This window comes from Brachyistius frenatus, unplaced genomic scaffold (assembly GCF_029030835.1).
Source record: "Brachyistius frenatus isolate BFR_SWC_R1_liver_20210118 unplaced genomic scaffold, ASM2903083v1 Contig_90, whole genome shotgun sequence".
Taxonomy (NCBI): Eukaryota; Metazoa; Chordata; class Actinopteri; family Embiotocidae; genus Brachyistius; species Brachyistius frenatus.
The window spans coordinates 1,375,028-1,395,000 of NW_027210689.1; the positions used below are offsets into that span (position 1 = coordinate 1,375,028).

Below are 19,973 nucleotides of genomic sequence, written 5' to 3' on the forward strand. Positions count from 1 at the left end.
ATAGATGTGTGAATATTAACCGTCACATAATTAAATATTCAGTAGAGAAAGGTGGACTTTGAAAGGAACAAACATTTACATTTGACGTGTATATGAATCCTGAGGATCAATGACACCCCTTCATTTCATTAAATGAAGTAACTCTACCAGACGATGTCATCGTATTAAAGAGTCTGGAGTTCAACAGGTTTCTCACCGGAGGATCTCAGGCCCAACAAACATGAGGATGTCCTGCAGGATCTTATAGAGGCAGGAGATGAGGAAGTAGGGCCCGAAGGTCAGGCACAGAGCTCTGAACAGGGACGGCTCTTTGGTTCTCTCAGGGGGTTTTACAATCAGGATCTCAGACTCCTCCACAGCTCGGCCCTCTTTGCTTTCGGTGTGGGGGACCCGCTTCGGGGAGTACAGCATCTTCAGGTCTGTCCTGGGAGGAGGGACGGGAGGGAGAAACGGACTGTGTCAATCAAACATTGTATATAAAACAGGTTGTTCAGAGGAGAGTCAGAACTGATTTATCTGATCTGGTTCTAAAACGTGCAGGTCAAGAAATGATGGATAATGAGTTGTAGCTGTGGTTGCTGCAGGTTGGTTGAAGCTGCCTCCAAAAACTTTTCATCAGCACCCTCCACATCTGCCGGGTATCTAACAGCAGGTCCACCCTGTGTGGAACATGTCTGAACGTTACCTTCCTGACTTCTTGACCTTTTGGGCCTCTGTGTTCCAGCGATGCACCAGCTCGGGGACGACTCTGTGGGAGCGGTCCTCCAGGTTCAGGGACCACAAGTCCTTCTCCTCCAGGGGGCGCCTGAAGCCCACCACCATCATTCTGCAGAGAGGAGTTTAAATAAAGGGATGAAACATGAATTTATTAAATATCTACAAGCCTCAGCTCCTTCATGAGAACTTTTACTGACCGACACAGACTGAAAGATTTAACTGTGTGTAATATCACTTTTGATTTTTCCGTTTTTTTTTTTATAATTATATTGTCTGAAACTCTTTTCTGAGTGAAAATCTAGATGTAAAGAAATATCAAAATGACCATTGTTTTAAGACTTAAATGAAATCTAAAAATGTTTTAAAACAAGACTTAAACTGCTGCATGATTTAAAGATTGTTTTACAGCCTTTATGTGATAGTGACAGAGGAGATATAAAGGAGACATAAAGGAGCTGGAACGACGACCTGCTCGCGTTATCTGTGTTAATGTGGTCTTCATCACTCACTCAGCTGTCAGGTGGCCCCGCACATCGTCACATGTACACATGTACAGAGAAACATGTTACTTCTGTATATTAAAGGCCATTAAAATAAACATTCCTAACATGTTAATGAGAGACAGAATCACAGCAAAATGATATTCCAAACTTTATCTGGAGTTCAAATGAAACTTCAGCAGTCTGAGTGAGACAAACCAAGTGGAGCTTCGGTTCCTGAGCTGCAGTGGATATTAACATCACGACTGCATGTTAAACTATTAATATCCTTAAATAGATAGATGATAGATACTTTATTAATCCCACAAGGGGAATTTGTTTCCAATGACATGTCTATTATGTGCATTTCTTTTTTAACTTAGCCAAAACCTTGACAACTACAGAGCAGAAACAGAAAGTCTTCGTCTTCCTGACTTTGCTACAAAACACACACACACACACACACACACACACACACACACACACACACACACACACACACACACACACACACACACACACACACACACACACACACACACACACACACACACACACACACACACACACACACACTGAAGAGGAAGCTGATGGTGTCTTTACTTGGTGATCCACCAGAAGGTGATTTTGGAGAGGAAGGAAGCTCCAGGTTCAGGACAGGGATTCTGGAAACACAAACACAAAAGATGAGAAACTCCTCAGAGATGGAGCTCCTCATCAGCAGGCAGCAGGGACACAGAGTCTTCATGAGTCAAGATGCTGGGTGACATGAGAGGGACAGGTACATGCAGGTGAGGTGGGAGGGACGGATACATGCAGGTGAGGTGGGAGGGGCAGGTACATGCAGGTGAGGTGGGAGGGGCACCTGCACCAGGTACATGCAGGTGAGGTGGGAGGGACGGATACATGCAGGTGAGGTGGGAGGGACGGGTACATGCAGGTGAGGTGGGAGGGATGGGTACATGCAGGTGAGGTGGGAGGGACGGGAACGCTGTAATGATACTGACAGTAAATCATAGTTCTGTTGATCCATGTGTTAAGTCGGTAATAAAGACTTCAGGAGATTCTTTCCCAATTAAATGATAATTATAAGAGACTTAATGAATCCCATCCTGCGACCAGCTGTCACAGATATATCGTCGCATACAGCAGTTTTAGAAACTTCTGTTTGACCCGATTGATATTTACATTACTTCTCTCCGACAGATCTTCAAAAAAAAATTTAAAAAATCGCTGTATCTAAACCGTCAGGGTGTCTTTTTGACACTGTCCCAGCGAGACAAACTGGGAACAGAGGAGGGAGGGAAGGAGACAGACATCCAGCGAGGCAGTCTCACCGTGTCTTTGACCGCCTGGGAGAAGAGCGGTGGCTGGTCAGTGAGGCAGGACAGGAACAGAGACACCAGCAGCAGGGCGTAGTAGATGTAAAAGGTGGTGTACCTCCATATACACACCTCCAGCGACTGAAAACACAAAGAGGATAACAGATTTGAACGTTTTTTTTTTTTTTTAAATCATTGAACGTAGTGGAGTAAATACTATAATATCTCTTTGAAAAGGAGACTGTAATTAAAGTCTAATTCCATCCAGAGGTTGATTATTAACTGGATTTTATCCAACCTGCTGGTTCTGACTGACCTGGTCCAGGACCTGGAGGATCTTGGACCTGAAGATGACTGTGGCACACAGCAGTGCCAGCAGCCAGAACATCAGCATCACTCCAGAGGACTGGACGCCTTTCATCCGCTCATACTGGATCAACAGGGTGGCCGTCAGCTGCAACGCACACACACGTTTCACCTCAGTCACATATCATACAAACACATATTAGTCCAAACAAACATCCTGCAAACATTCTAGCTTGTACAATGACAAGTAGAATGAAAATACACACACATACCTGTAGTCATGCACAACAAGCAGGAAATGCACAGCGAAAAAGAGTAAATAACAGGTAGCTGCATCCCTACATGTATCTGCTTTAAGCTGCATCACTCATATTGTTTATTGCATGTCAGGATATTTAACGGTTCAATAAACTACTTTAAGAAAACACCATTTTCTCCCGAATCACACATTTAATCTTCATGACAATGCAAATTAAACTAAATGAAAAACAATTGAGATTAAATCCAATCTGATCATTTCCATAAAAAAAACCCGACGACCATGAAAAATAAATGTATTAAAAAACAACTAAAACTAATGAAACTAAGACAGTAAACGAGTGAAAGTGAGCCTTTCTGTGCTCCAGAGGAGGGACAGGCGTGTGTGAGCTCTCACCATGGTCAGGCCCAGGACGGTCGGACTGACCAGGTGGACGGGTGCTGGACCACGGCTGCCGTAACTCCTTTCCCAGAGAGAATAGAAGACATCTGACCAGCAGATGATCCACAGCAGAACGCCAACCGCCTGTGGAGAGAAGAAGAGCCAGTAACTCTGAGGAGGATCCTGCTGGACAGAAGACCTGAAACTTTCACTGAAACTCTACAGTGGACGTGTTTTCAATGCAGTTTCCTACTTTTCAAAGTTAGACACTTAAAAGGAACTAGAAACTGTCATGGTGTATATTTCTGTTGTAGTAATTCATATTATTTAGTTTGTTGGTATATACTGGAGTCCTCCTTCCTGAAATAAGAGGAAAAGCAGTGATAACTGGTGCGGTGTTGTTTTATAAACTAGAATTCATGCTTGGTGTTGTTTCCCTTCACAAACCAGTCAAGTTACAGTTTGCATCCTTATCACATGTTTTGTCCAATAAAGCTGATTGACAGCAGAAGATGCTTCAAATATGGATGTTGCTGCAAAGAAGATGAACAAACATGTTCAACCCGATCAATCAGCTCAGTTTCAAGGTGGACAGCCGAGATTAGAGTCACCAGTTCAATATCTGATCACATGTGATCTCGCTTCTCACGTTCACAATTATGGCTCAGATGAGAGATAAGACCTTCTACTTGACAGTAGCTACAGGAATATCACTCTTTTAAAAATAGAATTAAAGCTTTTAACCCTACTCCAGCAAGCAGTTCCCAAAAATGTCCACATTAAAAAAAGATTTGTGACCAAAAAAAAAAAATCCAATATAATTAAAGAAAATCCAATATTTACAATCATTGAAAGCTTCATATTATATTCAGTTTATATTCATTATTAGAAGTTGTGGTGTCCCTTGATGCTGAGAAGGCCTTTGTTTGGTTGAAGTGGAGGTACCTCTTTTATAAATTGGGTAAATTTGGCTTATTTCAATGATTAGACTACTTCATGTTGCCCTGACGTCATCAGTTCAGTCAAACAACCTCCCCTTTCCCTCTCCATCATGGTACCAATCTATCACCACTACGCCAATCTATTTACATTTAGCTTTGTATGTTTACAAGCCTGTAAAAGGATACAATAAAAAGGATGATAAAACAATAACAGTAATTGAGAGCACAGAAATAATAAATAAACACAAATCATGAATTAGAAAAGTTTCTCCAAATAAGCAAACGTCACTCACAGTCTTAGCTTTGTTGAGGTGAGTCATACATATGTAGCCGTGGTCGTGGCTGCGGAGGTAGATGAGGTAGATGGGCGCACACATCCAGAGGTAGAGGCATGGCAGCCACACCAGGACAGTGTTCTGGAAACACTGCGTGAAGTCGGGATTAGTCGTGTGCCAGGTACGGTTCCAATCCTGGCAAAAAGAGGCAACAAGGAAGAAGAACATTAAACCAAAAATCTGATTATTCAAAGAAACTGACTGAGAAACTGATTAAACTGACTGAAACTCATAAAACTGACTGAGAAACTGATAAAAATGCTGACAGCGTTTCAGTACACTCAGGGCCTGACTTACTAAGATCTCAAATAACAGGTACTAAATTGCGTGTTCCTTCCAAAAGTTTGAACTTTTTGTTTGCGGGTGATTTACTGAGTAATTGCATCTTTGAAATCAGGTGCAAATCGCTGTATTTAAATGAGGGGTTTGTGTGTTAAAGTGATTCCAGCAATGGAAAACAAAGCAACCATAAAAAGGAAAAGGAAATCTGATCCCATTGAATTTATAAATATAACAAGAACAAAACGCTTTATAGGAGATTATCAAGAAGAAAGTCAATACTATGGGAAAAACAAAAAGGCGAAAAAAAGCTTCGTAATAAAACGTCGGCAAATAAAAGGAGGGACGGTGGATGAGATCCGCTAACAAACACCGATCAGCAGGTCCAGTTCTCTGTGATGAGCAGATGACTTTTCATTTAGTTCCTCGCGAGTGCTCGTGAACCTGATGAAGCTACCTGTGACAGCTCACCTGAATAATGTGACTGGAGGGAGAGCCAAGCAGCGATATACCCAGAGACAGGAAAATGCTGAGTCGTAAGAAGTTTTGACATTGCTTGTATTTCGTGGCTCCTCCTTGTTATTGGCCGTCAATCATTATTCAGTTCATTCAACAACTCAGAAATGTCATCGATGACAAACAATATGTCTGAATAATTTTTCCCTCTGACATCTCAAAAATGTTTCCATCATGTTCTATGTATTCTTTGGTTTCCCTGTGTCTCCTTCTCACCACAATAAGAGCAGCCGTCTCCAGATTTGCGCACTTTCATTACATTACATTACATTTCATTTAGCCGACGCTTTTATCCAAAGCGACTTACAATAAGTGCATTTCAACCATGAGGGTACAAAACCCAGAACAAGAATCAAGAAAATACAATTTCTTCAAGAAAGCCAAACTACAAAGTTCAGTCAGTAAGTGTCATTTTAAGTGCTACTAAAGTTCTACTGTTCAAGGTAAAGTCTGAAGAGGTGTGTTTTTAGTTTGCGGCGGAAGATGCTCAGAGTTTCTGCTGTCCTGATGTCGGTGGGGAGCTCATTCACCATTTAGGAGACAGGACAGCAAACAGTCGTGATTTTGTAGAGTGTTTAGCTCAGTGAGGAGCAACAAGCCGATTGGTAGAAGCAGAGTGGATGTAAGGCTGGGATGTAAGGTTGGACCATGTCCTGGATGTAGACTGGACCCGATCTGGTGGCAGCACGGTACGCAAGTACCAATGTTTTGAAACGGATGCGGGCAGCTACTGGTAACCAGTGAAGGGAGCGGAGGAGGAAGAGGAGGAGGAGCCGAGTAGTGTGAGTGAATTTAGGAGGTTAAAGACCAGTCGAGCTGCTGCATTCTGGATGAGCTGCAGAGGTCAGATGGCACTAACGGGTAGACCTGCCAGGAGGGTGTTACAGTAGTCCAGACGTGAGATGACCAGAACCTGGAACAGAACCTGCGCCGCCTTCTGAGTGAGAAGAGGACGTATTCTCCTGATGTTGTGCAGCATGTATCTACAGGAACGTGTGTTGCAGTGACATTGGCAGTAATGCATTCATTAATTAATACTGATTATTGAATATTGATTAATACGTTCCTTTCAGTCGTACTAAAATACACACGCAATCACTTCTCCTATTTCTACTTTCAGGGTTAGTAAATATCGTTGCAGGTGCTAAATTGTTCTATTTGCATGTTTCCCTCACAGTATTTAGCACCTTCAGGTAGAAACCCCCAATATTACATATGTATGCAGGCAAACACGCAAAATGGACAACATGTGTTAAATTGCACGTTTGAAAGAAGCAATCCTCACTGCACGTCATTGGTAAATCTGCTAGGACATTTTTTTTGCGGGTGGTTTGGAGTTTGCATGAGATTTTACACACACAAACGTTTAGTAAATCAGACCCTCAGTGTGTTGATGCGTACCTTTTGGAACAAAGAACCTTATGAGATGGTGCTGAAGGAAACACAACTGAATGTTGAAAAACCAGATCAAACCGGTTCGACTCCATAAAACAGATGTTTCTCGGCAAAACACCCGCTGAGAAACCAACCCTGGTTATTGGAGACTCTATTTTGTGGAACGTGAAGTTAGCGAAACCAGCGGCCATAGTCAGATGTCTTCCCGGGGCCAGAGTCAGATGTCTTTCCGGGGCCATAGTCAGATGTCTTCCCGGGGCCAGATGTCTTGGGCCAGAGTCAGATGTCTTGAATGGGCGACATTGAATCAAACCTGAAACTGCTGACTAAGGCTAATCGTAAATACAGTCAGATTGTTATTAACGTCGGCAGTAACGACACCCGGTTACGCCAATTGGAGGTCACTAAAGTTAATGTGGAATCGGTGTGCAACTTTGCAAAAACAATGTCGGACTCCGTAGTTTTCTCTGGACCCCTTCCTAACCGGACCAGTGATGATATGTTTAGCCGTATGTCTTCACTTCACCGCTGGTTGTCGAGGTGGTGTCCCGCTAACAATGTGGGCTTCATTGATAATTGGAATACTTTCTGGGGAAAACCTGGTCTGATCCGGAGAGACGGCATCCATCCTGCTTTGGATGGTGCAGCTCTTCTTTCTAGAAATATGGCCGTGTCTCTTAACAGCCCTAAAACCTGACATCCAGGGTTGAGGCCAGGATGCAGAGCTGCAGTCTTACACGCTCCTCTGCAGCTTTTTTAGAGCTGTCACTCACCCAAAACATTCAACATCTTATAGAGGTTGTGTCTGTACCCAGACCACCGATATTTAAAAAAACTCAAGAAAAGATGTATCAATAAAAATGTAATAAAAATGGATCCTATCAAATTAATGGATCAAAAAAAATCTGACAATTAAAAGCGGACACGTTCCTGTAAATACATGCAGCACAACATCAGGAGAATACGTCCCCTTCTCACTCAGATTTCTCTGGTCTAAATCTGTTATTAAATGACTTGATAACTGATCATCAGATTGATTTACTTTGTCTCAGAGAGGCTGCAACAGAAAGAATATGTTAGTATTAATGAAGCAACTCCTCCCAGTCATTTTAATTAGGTTAGGTAGGTTAGGTTAGGTAGTTACTTTATTAATCCCCAAGGGGAAATTTTTTCACTACAGCAGCATACAGATGCAATAAGATAATAATAGAATAATAGAAAAGCAATAAAATATCAGTAAAATATCAGTAAAAAATATAAAATATAAAATATAAAATGCACAGTATATACAGTACAGTATATATCTATATATATTATATACAAACAACCAAGAAACACAATCAACAGTGTTATTGTTACGTGATGGATTTTGCCAGAGGTGAGTTATTGTACAGTCTTACATGATCTCCTGTATTGATCTCCTGTATCAGGAATGATCTCCTGTATCAGGAATGATCTCCTGTATCTGGAATGATCTCCTGTATCAGGAATGATCTCCTGTATCTGGAATGATCTCCTGTATCTGGAATGATCTCCTGTATCTGTCCTTGTGACAGCGGAGCTGGAGGAATCTTTTGGAGAAAGTGATCCGCTGTCCCTGCAGCAGGTGGTGGAGAGGGTGGTCAGGATTATCCAATATGGATAATAGTTATCATATTCCTAGAGACTCAGGCCGAGGAGGAGGAGTGGCAGCAATCTTCCACTCAAGTTTATCAATTAATCCAAAGCCGAAACTTAGTTATAATTCATTTGAGAGTCTGAGAGTTTATCGCCCACCTGGTCTTAGTCTCTCACACCCAAACTGGAAAACACAGAAACCGATTCTATTTGTTGTTATTTATCGCCCACCTGGTCCTTATTCAGAGTTTCTAACTGAATTCTCTGACTTTTTATCAGATAAAGTGATGATAGTGGGAGACTTTAACATTCATGTTGACATGGACAACGACAGCCTCAGTTCTACTTTCAGCTCATTATTAGATTCTATAGGCTTTTATCAGGATGTAAATAAACCCCGTCACCGTGGTAACCACACCCTCCATCTGGTTCTGTCATATGGAAACTGAAAATTTAATTGTATTTCCTCAAAACCCTGTTTTGTCGGACCACTTCTTATTAACATTTGACGTTACAATAATGGTCTACACAGCATGTGGGAATAAATCCCACTATAGTAGATGTCTGTCAGATGATGCCGTGGCCAAGTTTAAGGAAGCAGTTACATGCTTATCCTCTTCGATGCCGTGTGTTAAAGCAGTGGAAGGCATCTACGTTGATCTTAGTCCCACACAAGTGGATCATCTGGTAGAAAACACTGCAGCATCTCTGCTACAACTCTAGATGATGTCGCCCCTCTGAAGAAGAGAGTCATGAACCAGAGGAAGTTGTCTCCATGGTACAACTCAGAACTACGCTCTGCTAGGCAGCGACTAGAAAGCTGGAAAGGAAATGGCGTTCCACTAATTCAGAAGAATTTCACCTGCCTGGAAGGATAGTCTAATATTACATAAGAAAGCTCTTCGTAAGGCCAGGACTTTATATTATTCATCATTAATAGAGGACAACAAGAACAACCCCAGGTTTCTTTTCAGCACTGTAGCAGGCTGACAAAGAGTGACAGTTCTGTTGAGCCCTCTATTCCTTCAGCTCTCAGCAGTAATGACTTCATTAACTTCTTTACTAATAAAATTCTTACTATTAGGGAGAGAATCGGGCAGACCCTTCCTGACACCATCACTGATGTGATGTTAAACACAGCAGCCCTGGAAGCAACTGTAGGACCAGATGTAAACTTGGAACATTTCTCTCCTGTTGAGCTCTCTGAGTTAACTAGAATTATTTCTTCATCTGGATCCTCTAGCTGTCTGTTAGATCTCATCCCAACTAAACTTTTTAAGGAAGTCTTTCCTTCAATTAATATTTCCATATTAGATCAGATCAACCTATCTATTGTAACCGGCTATGTACCGCAGGCTTTTAAAGTGGCTGTAATTAAACCTCTACTTAAAAAGCCGACTCTTGATCCAGCTGTTTTAGGAAACTACAGACCAATTTCCAACCTGACGTTTATTTCTAAAATCCTTGAAAAAGTTGTTGCAAATCAACTTTTTGAACATTTACAAAGGAATAATCTGTTTGAAGATTTTCAGTCAGGCTTTAGAGTTCATCAAAGCACAGAAACAGCACTGGTGAAAGTTACTAACGACCTTTTGTTAGCCTCAGATAATGGACTCATCTCTGTACTTGTTCTTCTGGACCTCAGTGCTGCTTTTGATACGATTGATCATATGATCTTATTACAGAGATTAGAAGACATTACGAGGATCAAAGGAACTGCATTAGATTGGTTCAAATCCTACTTATCAGATAGATTCCAGTTTGTCCATGTCAACAATGAGTCTTCCAGACAAACAAGAGTTAGTTATGGAGTTCCACAAGGCTCAGTGTTAGGCCCAATACTTTTTACTTTGTACATGCTTCCATTAGGAGATGTCATCAGGAAGCACTGCATAAACTTCCATTGTTATGCAGATGACACTCAGCTATATCTTTCTATAAAACCAGATGAAACTAATCAGTTAGTAAAACTTGACGCCTGTCTAAAAGACATAAAGGCCTGGATGACCAAAAACTTCCTGCTTCTAAATTCAAACAAAACGGAAGTTATTGTACTTGGTCCTAAACACCTCAGAAACTCTTTCTGTAATCACTTAGTTACTCTAGATGACGTTGTCTTGGCCTCCAGCAAAACTGTGAGGAACCTTGGAGTCATCTTTGATGAGGATTTTTCCTTTAGCCACCATATAAAGCAAATCTCCAGAACTGCCTTCTTTCATCTACGTAATATTAATAAAATCAGGAAAGTCCTTCCTCAGCGTGACACAGAAAAACTCATTCATGCATTTGTTACTTCTAGGCTAGATTATTGTAATTCCTTGTTGTTAGGATGTCCAAATTACTCATTAAAAACCCTGCAGCTGATCCAAAATGCTGCAGCAAGAGTACTGATGGGATTTAGCAAGAGAGATCATATTTTTCCAGTTTTAGCTTCCCTTCACTGGCTTCCTGTTAAATCAAGAATATAATTTAAAATTCTCTTGATGACTTACAGAGCTCTACATGACCAGGCTCCATCATATCTTAGAGATCTTATAGAACCATATAATCCTATCAGAGCACTTCGCTCTCAGTACGCTGGTCTGCTTGTGGTTCCTAGAGTTTACAGAAGTAGAATGGGAGGCGGAGCTTCAGTTTTCAGGCTCCTCCCCTGTGGAACCAGCTCCCAGTTTGTGTTCAAGGGGCAGAAACCCTCTCCAGCTTTAAGATTAGACTCAAAACTTTCCTTTTTGATAAAGCCTATAGTTAGGGCTGGCTCAGGTAGACCTGAACCAACCCTTAGTTATGCTGTTATAGGCCGAGGCTGCTGGGGGACCTCGTTACATGCTGAGCTTCTTTTCTTTCCTCCTACTCTTCAACTGACTCATACCTCATCATCTTTTTCTCTCCCATTAGTTTCTTATTATTATCTGTTGTCTCCATTCAGTTCCCTCGCTCGTGTAGTTTCTCTTCTTTCTTTTGCAGATGTCCTGCCATGGAGCTGCATGTCTCTGCGCTTGTCGTCTCCACCAACAGTTCTTCTCTTCTATCTCTATTCTGTCCTTTTCTCTCTATGCTCTCCTCTTACCCCAACCGGTCGAGGCAGATGGCCGCCCACCTCTGAACCTGGTTCTGTCGGAGGTTTCTTCCTGTTAAGAGGGAGTTTTTCCTTCCCTCTGTTGGAGGTTTTTCTCCCTTAAAGAGGAGTTTTTTCCCCTCCTGGCTTATGTGGGAATTGTTGGGTTTCTCTATAATATTGTAAAGTCTTGCTGTAAGGACTTTAATGTGTTAAGTGCCATGAAATAACCTGTGTTGTGATTTGGCGCTATATAAATAAAATTGAATTGAATGTACAGTAGACTTGAACTGGTTCAACTGCACTAATTTACTGAATATAACCCAGCAGGAAACACCTAGAGGTTAGACCCAGCAACTGGTCGACAGAAACAACACCCAGAGGTTAGACCCAGCAACAGCTCTGTGTTTCAGTTTTTGTTTCAAATAGAGAAACAAACTGCCTGAGTGCACAGAGCAAAAAGGAAAATGATAGCAAATCAAAAACAAGTAGTTTCATCCACTTTATTTCTGCTTAAATTCAAATGTTCATGGATGCTGGAAAAGCGGGAAATCTGAACGTTTTTATTGATTTTGGCTTTTGACAGGAGAACAGATTACACCTCATATTCAACCCCCTTGCAACCCATTAGGTGTATATGTACCTTTCAGGACCTTGGCGTCGCTCAGAGGCCATCCTTATACAGTGAACCCTCGCTATAACGCGGTTCACCTTTCACGGTCTCGCTGCTTCACGGATTTGCATCGTGCATTGTGTTCTGCATTCTGATTGGCTAAACAGTCTCTCCGCTTCTTCTCTACCTGTTTGTCAATAACGTTGCGGTTTAATATGTACACGTACGTAAAACAGCTTGCCAAATTAAAAATAATCGATGGTGGCATGTCGGTTTATAAGAATCTTTTTGCCCAGAAGAAAAAAGAGCGACAACAACTACCGATAACTATGTTCTTCTCTCGAAAAACCACACCTGCACCGCCGGCTTTAGAAGAAAGAACCGCTGCAGAGCGGAGTCAGGATGCAGCGGCTCAGTCAGAAGAGCAGTGAAATACACGAGTCACTATTTGTCCTACTGTACTTTGTATTTGTTTTCATAATCATTTTTCATTTCCTCCCGTTCTAATCCAATGACTCGGGTCGCAGTGGGGCGGTGCCGATCTCAGCAATTTGAAGCCTTCAGTTCGTATTGATGATTCAAATTATTATTTTACAGTACAGTAGTTATTTATAAAAAAAAACATTTATACAGTACTTTTATTTGTTAAACAAATGCTTGGGCCTGTAAAAAGGTTTTGTTCTTTGGTTTCAATGTATTATGGAGTATTTCATTGTATAATAATTGTAAAAAAAATAAAGGTTACTACTTCACGGATTTCACCTATCACGGTCTCTATTTGGAACGTAACCCCCGCGAAAAACGAGGGTTCACTGTATTTACATTACTTTGACCCTAGATGTATCTTTCAGGACCTTGGCGTGGCTCAGACACTGTCCTTATATTTACATCACTGAGCGTACATGTATCTTTCGAGACCTTGGCGTGGCTCAGACACTGTCCTTATTATTTACATCACTTTGAGAGTACATGTATTTTTCAGGACCTTGGCGTGGCTCAGTTGCCGGTCCTTATATTTACATCACTTTGAGAGTACATGTATTTTTCAGGACCTTGGCGTGGCTCAGTTGCCGGTCCTTATATTTACATCACTTTGAGAGTACGTGTATCTTTCAGGACCTTGGCGTGGCTCATTTGCCGGTCCTTATATTTACATCACTTTGAGCGTGCATGTATCTTTCAGGACCTTGGCGTGCCTAGTGGCCGGTCATAATATTTACATCACTTTGAGAGTACATGCATCTTTCAGGACCTTGGCGTGCCTAGTGGCCGGTCATAATATTTACATCACTTTGAGAGTACATGCATCTTTCAGGACCTTGGCGTGGCTCAGAGGCCGGTCCTTACCGTGTTTACGCTACTTCAGAGCAACGAAACGGCGGCCGGCTTCACCGCGGTTACGCACTCAACGGCTGACGTCGCCGCGGTCTGTCCGGGTACCGGGAAGGAATGTTATTTGTAGCGGGCAATGGTGGTTCTAGGTGCGGGGGGGATGAACCTCTGGACTCACTGAGTGAATGTGAACCGGACTCAAGAGACAGTCCGGTGCCGTGCCTGCTCGGCATTATGACAGCATGTTAACATTGAACGGTGCGGCGGGAGTTCCGCCGCCAGCTCGTTAAAACGGAGTCAGAGTGAAGCTCGGGGACTGTTCGGTAACATCAACTGTAACTTACTGGAGCTAATGCCGGTCTGTTAGCATGTGCCGGTGGCTAACAACAACTAAACGACTTTTAAGAAGCAGGGAAACACGTGAAGGTCGAGAAAAGAAACTCACCCAAAACGGATCGGAACTGTCCGGACTGCAGAACTCGTCAAATCCCATTCAGAAGTTCGCGTCCTCCGTGTTGGGAGTGTTTCAGGGATCAGTTGCTGTTTTGTAACCTGGCTGTAAGGCAAAACGGAAGGTTGTCCGCCTCCCTTCTTCTTCTTCCTGTCCTTGTACGGCAGTTGGTATCCTTTTGGTAGCATTACTGCCCCCTTTTGGTTATAATTGGACACTGCAGTCGGATTCTGTTCATACGGTTTCCCTCCCATCTTCTTTGTCCCTACTCTCAACCAGACGTTGAACCCTGAATAAATCTCATCCTAACCTCTGTAAACCTGAAACCACTGCCTTCTTTCTTCTGTAAACCTCCTGCATGAAAACAGGACGTCCTCCACTGTCTCTTTATTTAAATGTGTCCCCTACAATAATAAGGACACCATTCTTTAACTATTAGTCTACTTAGAATGACTTTCTCTTTCCTTTTGGTTCCTCTATTTCTTTCCATTCCTCCTTTATTTTGTAGTTTTATATGAATGTCTACATTATGTCACATAATAACCCCTCTGATTTGAAAATTTTTGGTATTAATATCTTTTTTCTCCTGACCACGTCCTAACCAGTATTCATTTCCCAAGATTCCTGAGTGTGCTTGTACCCACTTGAATGCATACAGCAGTTCATATACTCCTGTTTTAATGTCTGACAGTGCTGACGCTGAATCACTAGATAAGTATTTAACTTGTAGTCACATCTTTATACTCAGACATTGTCTTACTGACCCCAATCTGCTGGCTGGGAAACTCCACTCCACATATGTACCGTAGCCTATATGACTGCCCTTTTAACTAATATACCTGGACCAAAATCACTGTTTTATTTCCGTGCTTAAAATACAATGGTTTCATATCCACACTAGTATTTTGGCCTCACAGTCCACAACACAGATGGACAAAATTTATTTTCACAAACTTTTATGTGCTGGATAGCAGCATATGTTGCTCCAAAACCTGAATATATCATTCAGCATTAATGGTTCCTTCCCAGATGTTCAAGCTACCCATGCCATGTGTACCAACGCATCACTGTACTGTCACAGATGCTGGCTTTTGAACTGAGCGCTCATAACAAGCTGGATGGTCCCTCTCCTCTTTAACCTGGAGGATGCAGCATCCATGATTTCCAAAAAGAATCTCAGATTGTGATTCATCAGAGCACGGGACAGTTTTTCACTTCATCTCAGTCCATTTTAAATAATCTCAGGTCCAGAGAAGGCGGCAGTGTTTCTGGATCATGTTTCTATCTGGTTTCTTCTTCGAAAAGTTTTAACCTGCATTTGTGTGCAGTGATGAACTGTGTTCACAGATGATGGTTTTCACAAGTGTTCCTGAGCTTATGCAGTGATTTCCACTACAGAATTGTTTTTAATGCAGTGCTGCTTGAGGGCCCAAAGATCACCACCATCCAATATTGGTTTTCAGCCTTGCCTCTTGTGTTCAGAGATTTCTCCAGATTCTCTGAATCTTTTAATGATATTATGAACCGTAGATGATGAAATCCTCTAATGCTTTGTAGTTTTACATTAATGAACATTATTCTTAGATTGTTGCACTATTTTCCCACACAGTCTTTCACAGAGTGGTGAACCTCTCCCCATCTTCACTGTTGAGAGACTCTGCCTCTCTCAAATGATCTTTTTATACCCAATCATGTTACTGGTCGGTTGCCATAGTAACCTACTTAGCTACTTACCACTTGGTGCAGTGGTTAGCACCGTCACCTCACAGCAAAAAAGGTTCCGGGTTCGAATCCGGTCCTGGGCCTTTCTGTGCGGAGATTGCATGTTCTCCCTGTGCTTGCGTGGGTTCTCTCCGGGTTCTCCGGCTTCCTCCCATCATCCAAAAACATGCACCTCAGGTCAGGTTACCTGGCGCCGCGCTAGTGGCAGCCTGTTGCAGCATCTCCCCCCTGAGAGCCCCCCTGCTGTAGTGAAGACATTTCCCCTAGGGGATTAATAAAGTGTATAAAATCCTAAAAAAAAAAAAAATTCCATCAGTGTTTTTTTTTAATTTGTTTATTTAAACGTCACACAACTTTTCCAGCCTTTTGTTGACCCTGTCCCAACTTTTTGGAGACGTGTTGCTGCCATCAAATTCAAAATTACCATAGATTTTTCATAAAATCTTAAAATAATTTTTCAGTTTCAACATTTCATGTTGTGTTTGGGCTTTTTTTTTTTTTTTTTTGTATTTATTTTTGTATTTATTTATTATTAAATATGTGATTTTTCCTTCCCTCTTCTTTTTCTTTCCCAGGCACCAAGGGGGTTTGGTCCTTTTGATATTTCAGTGAGGCTACTGATGGTGCCAAAAGGCTAAAGTCAGTGAAGTTTACTTGAAAATTAGTTAAAATTTTGCCAAGTCAAAGTCTTTTGCATCGACCTTTTCATGACCTGTGTCTTACTTATGTCCAAGTCCTGTGAATGGAGTGTCTGTGCTGCTAAAAAACAGCCTGTTTTCTGACCTCTGCCTAAAGAAGAATCCATCCTGCATCCAGGGTTTTCTCGTGTTCATTTCTACCCCAAACATTCAGACCACATCATTTTAAAATCAAGAATCAACAAGTGAAAATATCCCCTCTTTTATTTGACATAATCCAGCATGACTTCAATCATATATTTCCTTAAAAGTGTGATTTGTCAGGTAACAACAGTACACAAATGTATTAAGATATTCTCTTAAATAGTTCTATTCTGTCATTGAGCAGATGTATTGTGTTCTCAAGGAAAAAGTCTTAAATAAAAATGAAATGAAGACAATGAAGATGAAATATATTAGTTTGGCCACATGGTGGCAACATATGGTTGGGTTTAGTTGGCATCGTCATCATCATCAAAGACGTCAGCTACAGTCCTGCGGGTGAAGAGATGGATAGGTTGCAGACTGCAGTTCAGAAAAGCTTGAACAGGTTTCAGGTCAGTGCGAAGAGGACTTACTTGTAGATGGATCCAGTCACCTCATCAAGAAATCCTCCTGAAAAAAAAAAGACAAAATAAGAATGAGCTGGAGTAAGATAAAACAGCAAAGTCAGGGAAATCCTCACCTTGCAGTGTTGCAACATTAAACTGCAGTTTAAGTGAACTGATCAACTCTTACTTCCTCTTAATATCAGACAAAAAAATATCAACATCAGATTGTGGCGATATAACCAGACTTGGTGTGTGACTGTACTCTGGTGTAGGATGGAAATAGGTGAACACACATTAGTTCTTCTGCCTGACCGTCTAAATTGAAGGCCATTGTGTCCTTTGAGAACTATGAAACGAGTCCCACGCTGAAAGATTCTTGTTATATAGTAGGAATGACCCAACCCGGTATCACGGCAAAGCGTGAAATTGAGACGCTCATCCACTCCAGCAAAAAATGTGAGATAGCAATGTCTAGGTGTGACAGTTACACGTTTTGCTGAGGTGGACGAAAATTTAACTTGGGGCTGAACGGGTATGTCCATTTCATGCTTTGCTGTGATCCTGTTACGTGATCGGTTAAAATGAACATCTTCTGATGTAATACCGTAAACATGTCTGTCTCACTGTGGCTGCTCTCCACTCAGTTACTCAGTTACTCACCAGGCTTGCAAAGAGTTTCACAAAGTGGACACACGTGGCAGAAATTGCACATCTGAGCACAGAAAGAAACAGAGTGATGAAAGAAATTTAGTTATACGTTTTCCTGGCACAAGGTGATAGATAGATAGATAGATAGATAGACAGACAGACAGACAGACAGACAGACAGACAGACAGACAGACAGACAGACAGACAGACAGACAGACAGACAGATAGATAGATAGATAGATAGATAGATAGATAGATAGATAGACAGACAGACAGATGGATAGATAGATTAAAAAAAATGGATTAACTTTATTTTCTCACCTTGCAGTCATCACAATGTTCGGACTTGTCTCCTTCTTCACAAGGACATTTATCACAGCTGTCACAGTGCTGGAAGAAGGCACAGTGAATAAACACACAGTGATTAAACACATCCCAGGTGTCTCATCTTCATCATGTTTGGTTCCATCATTGGGATGTTCATGTTATTTTGGATTTCTCTCACATCTCTTTGTGAATGACTCTAGTTTTTGATGCTATGATACATTTCGAAATTTATTCTCAGACTTACCTCGCATAATTCACAATATGCGCACACAGAGCCTTTGTGATAATCATCGTCGTCATCGTCATCATCGTCGTCATCATCGTCGTCATCATCGTCATCATCATCATCATCATCATCATCATCGTCATCATCATCATCTGCACAAAATATTGTTTAAATAGACAAATGACTTTCAAAGTAAAACACTCACAACGCTATAATTATTGTTACACCCTTGATAAGGTGGATGTAAAGGTTTTTTCTGATACAGTTTACAGTAATTTTTAGAGAAATGTAATTTTGATTTAAAAATTTTGAGACAAAGGAAGCCCAAACGGGTTTCTTACCTGCAGCAGACTTTTTAGGGTGTGTATTTTTTTTTAAAGAATAATAACAGAATCGTATTTTTCTGAATCATAGCATTGAATCAGGGAAAAAAAAAAATCATAACTTTCATTATTTATGAAGCATAAAAGGTGCAAAGGATAAACTAAAAATGTGTAGTTATGTATATATCAAAAAATAGAAACCCCTGAATAGAGATTTAACTCTTACTGTGTAACTTTTCTGTGTCGCTGAGACTGTCAGACGTGTTTATACAACTTTTAAGGCTGTTTATTTGATGTTTCTTATATTTTTGCTTCTTCATGGACAGAACTTTAAACAAAGTGTACAAAATGTTAAATTTAAAAACCTTAGATAGGATTACTGATCAAGAAAAGAGGAAACTTGGTCCAATGTAGGTTAAACTCTTTATTGTTTTTAAATTCAGATTGTGCTCCAATGTTGCATAATGCAAAGTAATGTTGAACCTCATGTTGACTAAAGAAGTATTCAGATCCTTTTCTTCAGTAATAGTTAATTTTAACGATCTATTACACTAAAAGTCATGGTCAAAATATTTTTTGAGTAAAACTACATAAGTATTAACAGTTTTTAGCGGTTATTAAACAACATGAGTATTAGCAGTTTATATCGGTTATTTAGCTATATCGGTTATTAAACAACATGAGTATTAACAGTTTATATTGGTTATTAAACTACATCAGTATTAACAGTTTATATCGGTTATCAAACTACACGAGTATTAACAGTTTATATCGGTTATCAAACTACACGAGTATTAACAGTTTATATCAGTTATTCAAAGGTGAATCCATGATATATTTTTCCATATTATAATAATTTATTTATTTTATTTATGCATGAATCCTTAAACACGTCAATGTTGTGAGCGGTGAGATGACTGGAACTATGTTTTACTTCCTGTTTGGCAGTCATACCTGGAACAGTGTATCACATAAAGGCATGATTTGGATGTGAAATATTGAGTTGTAAAGTTACTCGTCAATGGAACTGTTCGAAATGTGCAGATGCTGATATCAGAACAGGGACATATTAATGCAGCAGCCGGGTATTTGATGTGTGTTTCAGTGTGCTATTCCTCCAATGCACTCAGGAATGTAAAGGTTGATGCTTGACTGTACCACCACCAAACTCAAGTACAAGTACCTCAGAAGTGTACTTTAATAGAGGTTGTGAGTAAAAGCAGTAAAATCCACCACTGTGACAAATGTACAATACAAATATATGCTGCAAAAAGCTTTTTTAAATCATAAATTATTATATTTATTATCATCAGCAAAATTATATATTCGAAAAGATGTTTAATATTTTTAAAGTCTCTTGTATTTTCACAGTTGACTTTTATTTTACTGAAATGGTTTCAAAGTGTTCGAAGCGGGTTTGTCTTTTTCAAAATCCTCCAAAAAAAGAAAAAAGTTTGAGCCAGATGTTAAAATGTGTGTCGGCCCTTCCTTTTAATTAAGA

General features: G+C 40.7%; 2 protein-coding genes across 2 annotated transcripts in view; both read right to left on the bottom strand.

Annotated features, from left to right (window-relative positions):
* abcc1 (ATP binding cassette subfamily C member 1 (ABCC1 blood group)) overlaps window positions 1-14,697 on the bottom strand; it is a 31,593-nt gene extending 16,896 nt beyond the window's left edge. Inside the window, exons 1-8 of the mRNA XM_069710265.1 lie at window positions 13,993-14,697; window positions 4,699-4,875; window positions 3,480-3,608; window positions 2,835-2,972; window positions 2,534-2,659; window positions 1,800-1,861; window positions 686-826; window positions 197-424 (exon numbers count right to left, since the gene is read on the bottom strand). Coding sequence (XP_069566366.1) covers window positions 197-424; window positions 686-826; window positions 1,800-1,861; window positions 2,534-2,659; window positions 2,835-2,972; window positions 3,480-3,608; window positions 4,699-4,875; window positions 13,993-14,040 — 1,049 coding nt within the window. The 5' untranslated portion in view covers window positions 14,041-14,697. The remainder of the gene's footprint in view (window positions 1-196; window positions 425-685; window positions 827-1,799; window positions 1,862-2,533; window positions 2,660-2,834; window positions 2,973-3,479; window positions 3,609-4,698; window positions 4,876-13,992) is intronic.
* A 1,907-nt stretch (window positions 14,698-16,604) lies between these two features.
* LOC138627701 (sarcoplasmic reticulum histidine-rich calcium-binding protein) overlaps window positions 16,605-19,973 on the bottom strand; it is a 6,099-nt gene continuing 2,730 nt past the window's right edge. The window contains exons 2-6 of the mRNA XM_069710216.1: window positions 18,168-18,301; window positions 17,918-17,986; window positions 17,609-17,660; window positions 16,976-17,012; window positions 16,605-16,892 (exon numbers count right to left, since the gene is read on the bottom strand). Of these exons, the coding sequence (XP_069566317.1) occupies window positions 16,850-16,892; window positions 16,976-17,012; window positions 17,609-17,660; window positions 17,918-17,986; window positions 18,168-18,301 (335 nt within the window). The 3' untranslated portion in view covers window positions 16,605-16,849. The remainder of the gene's footprint in view (window positions 16,893-16,975; window positions 17,013-17,608; window positions 17,661-17,917; window positions 17,987-18,167; window positions 18,302-19,973) is intronic.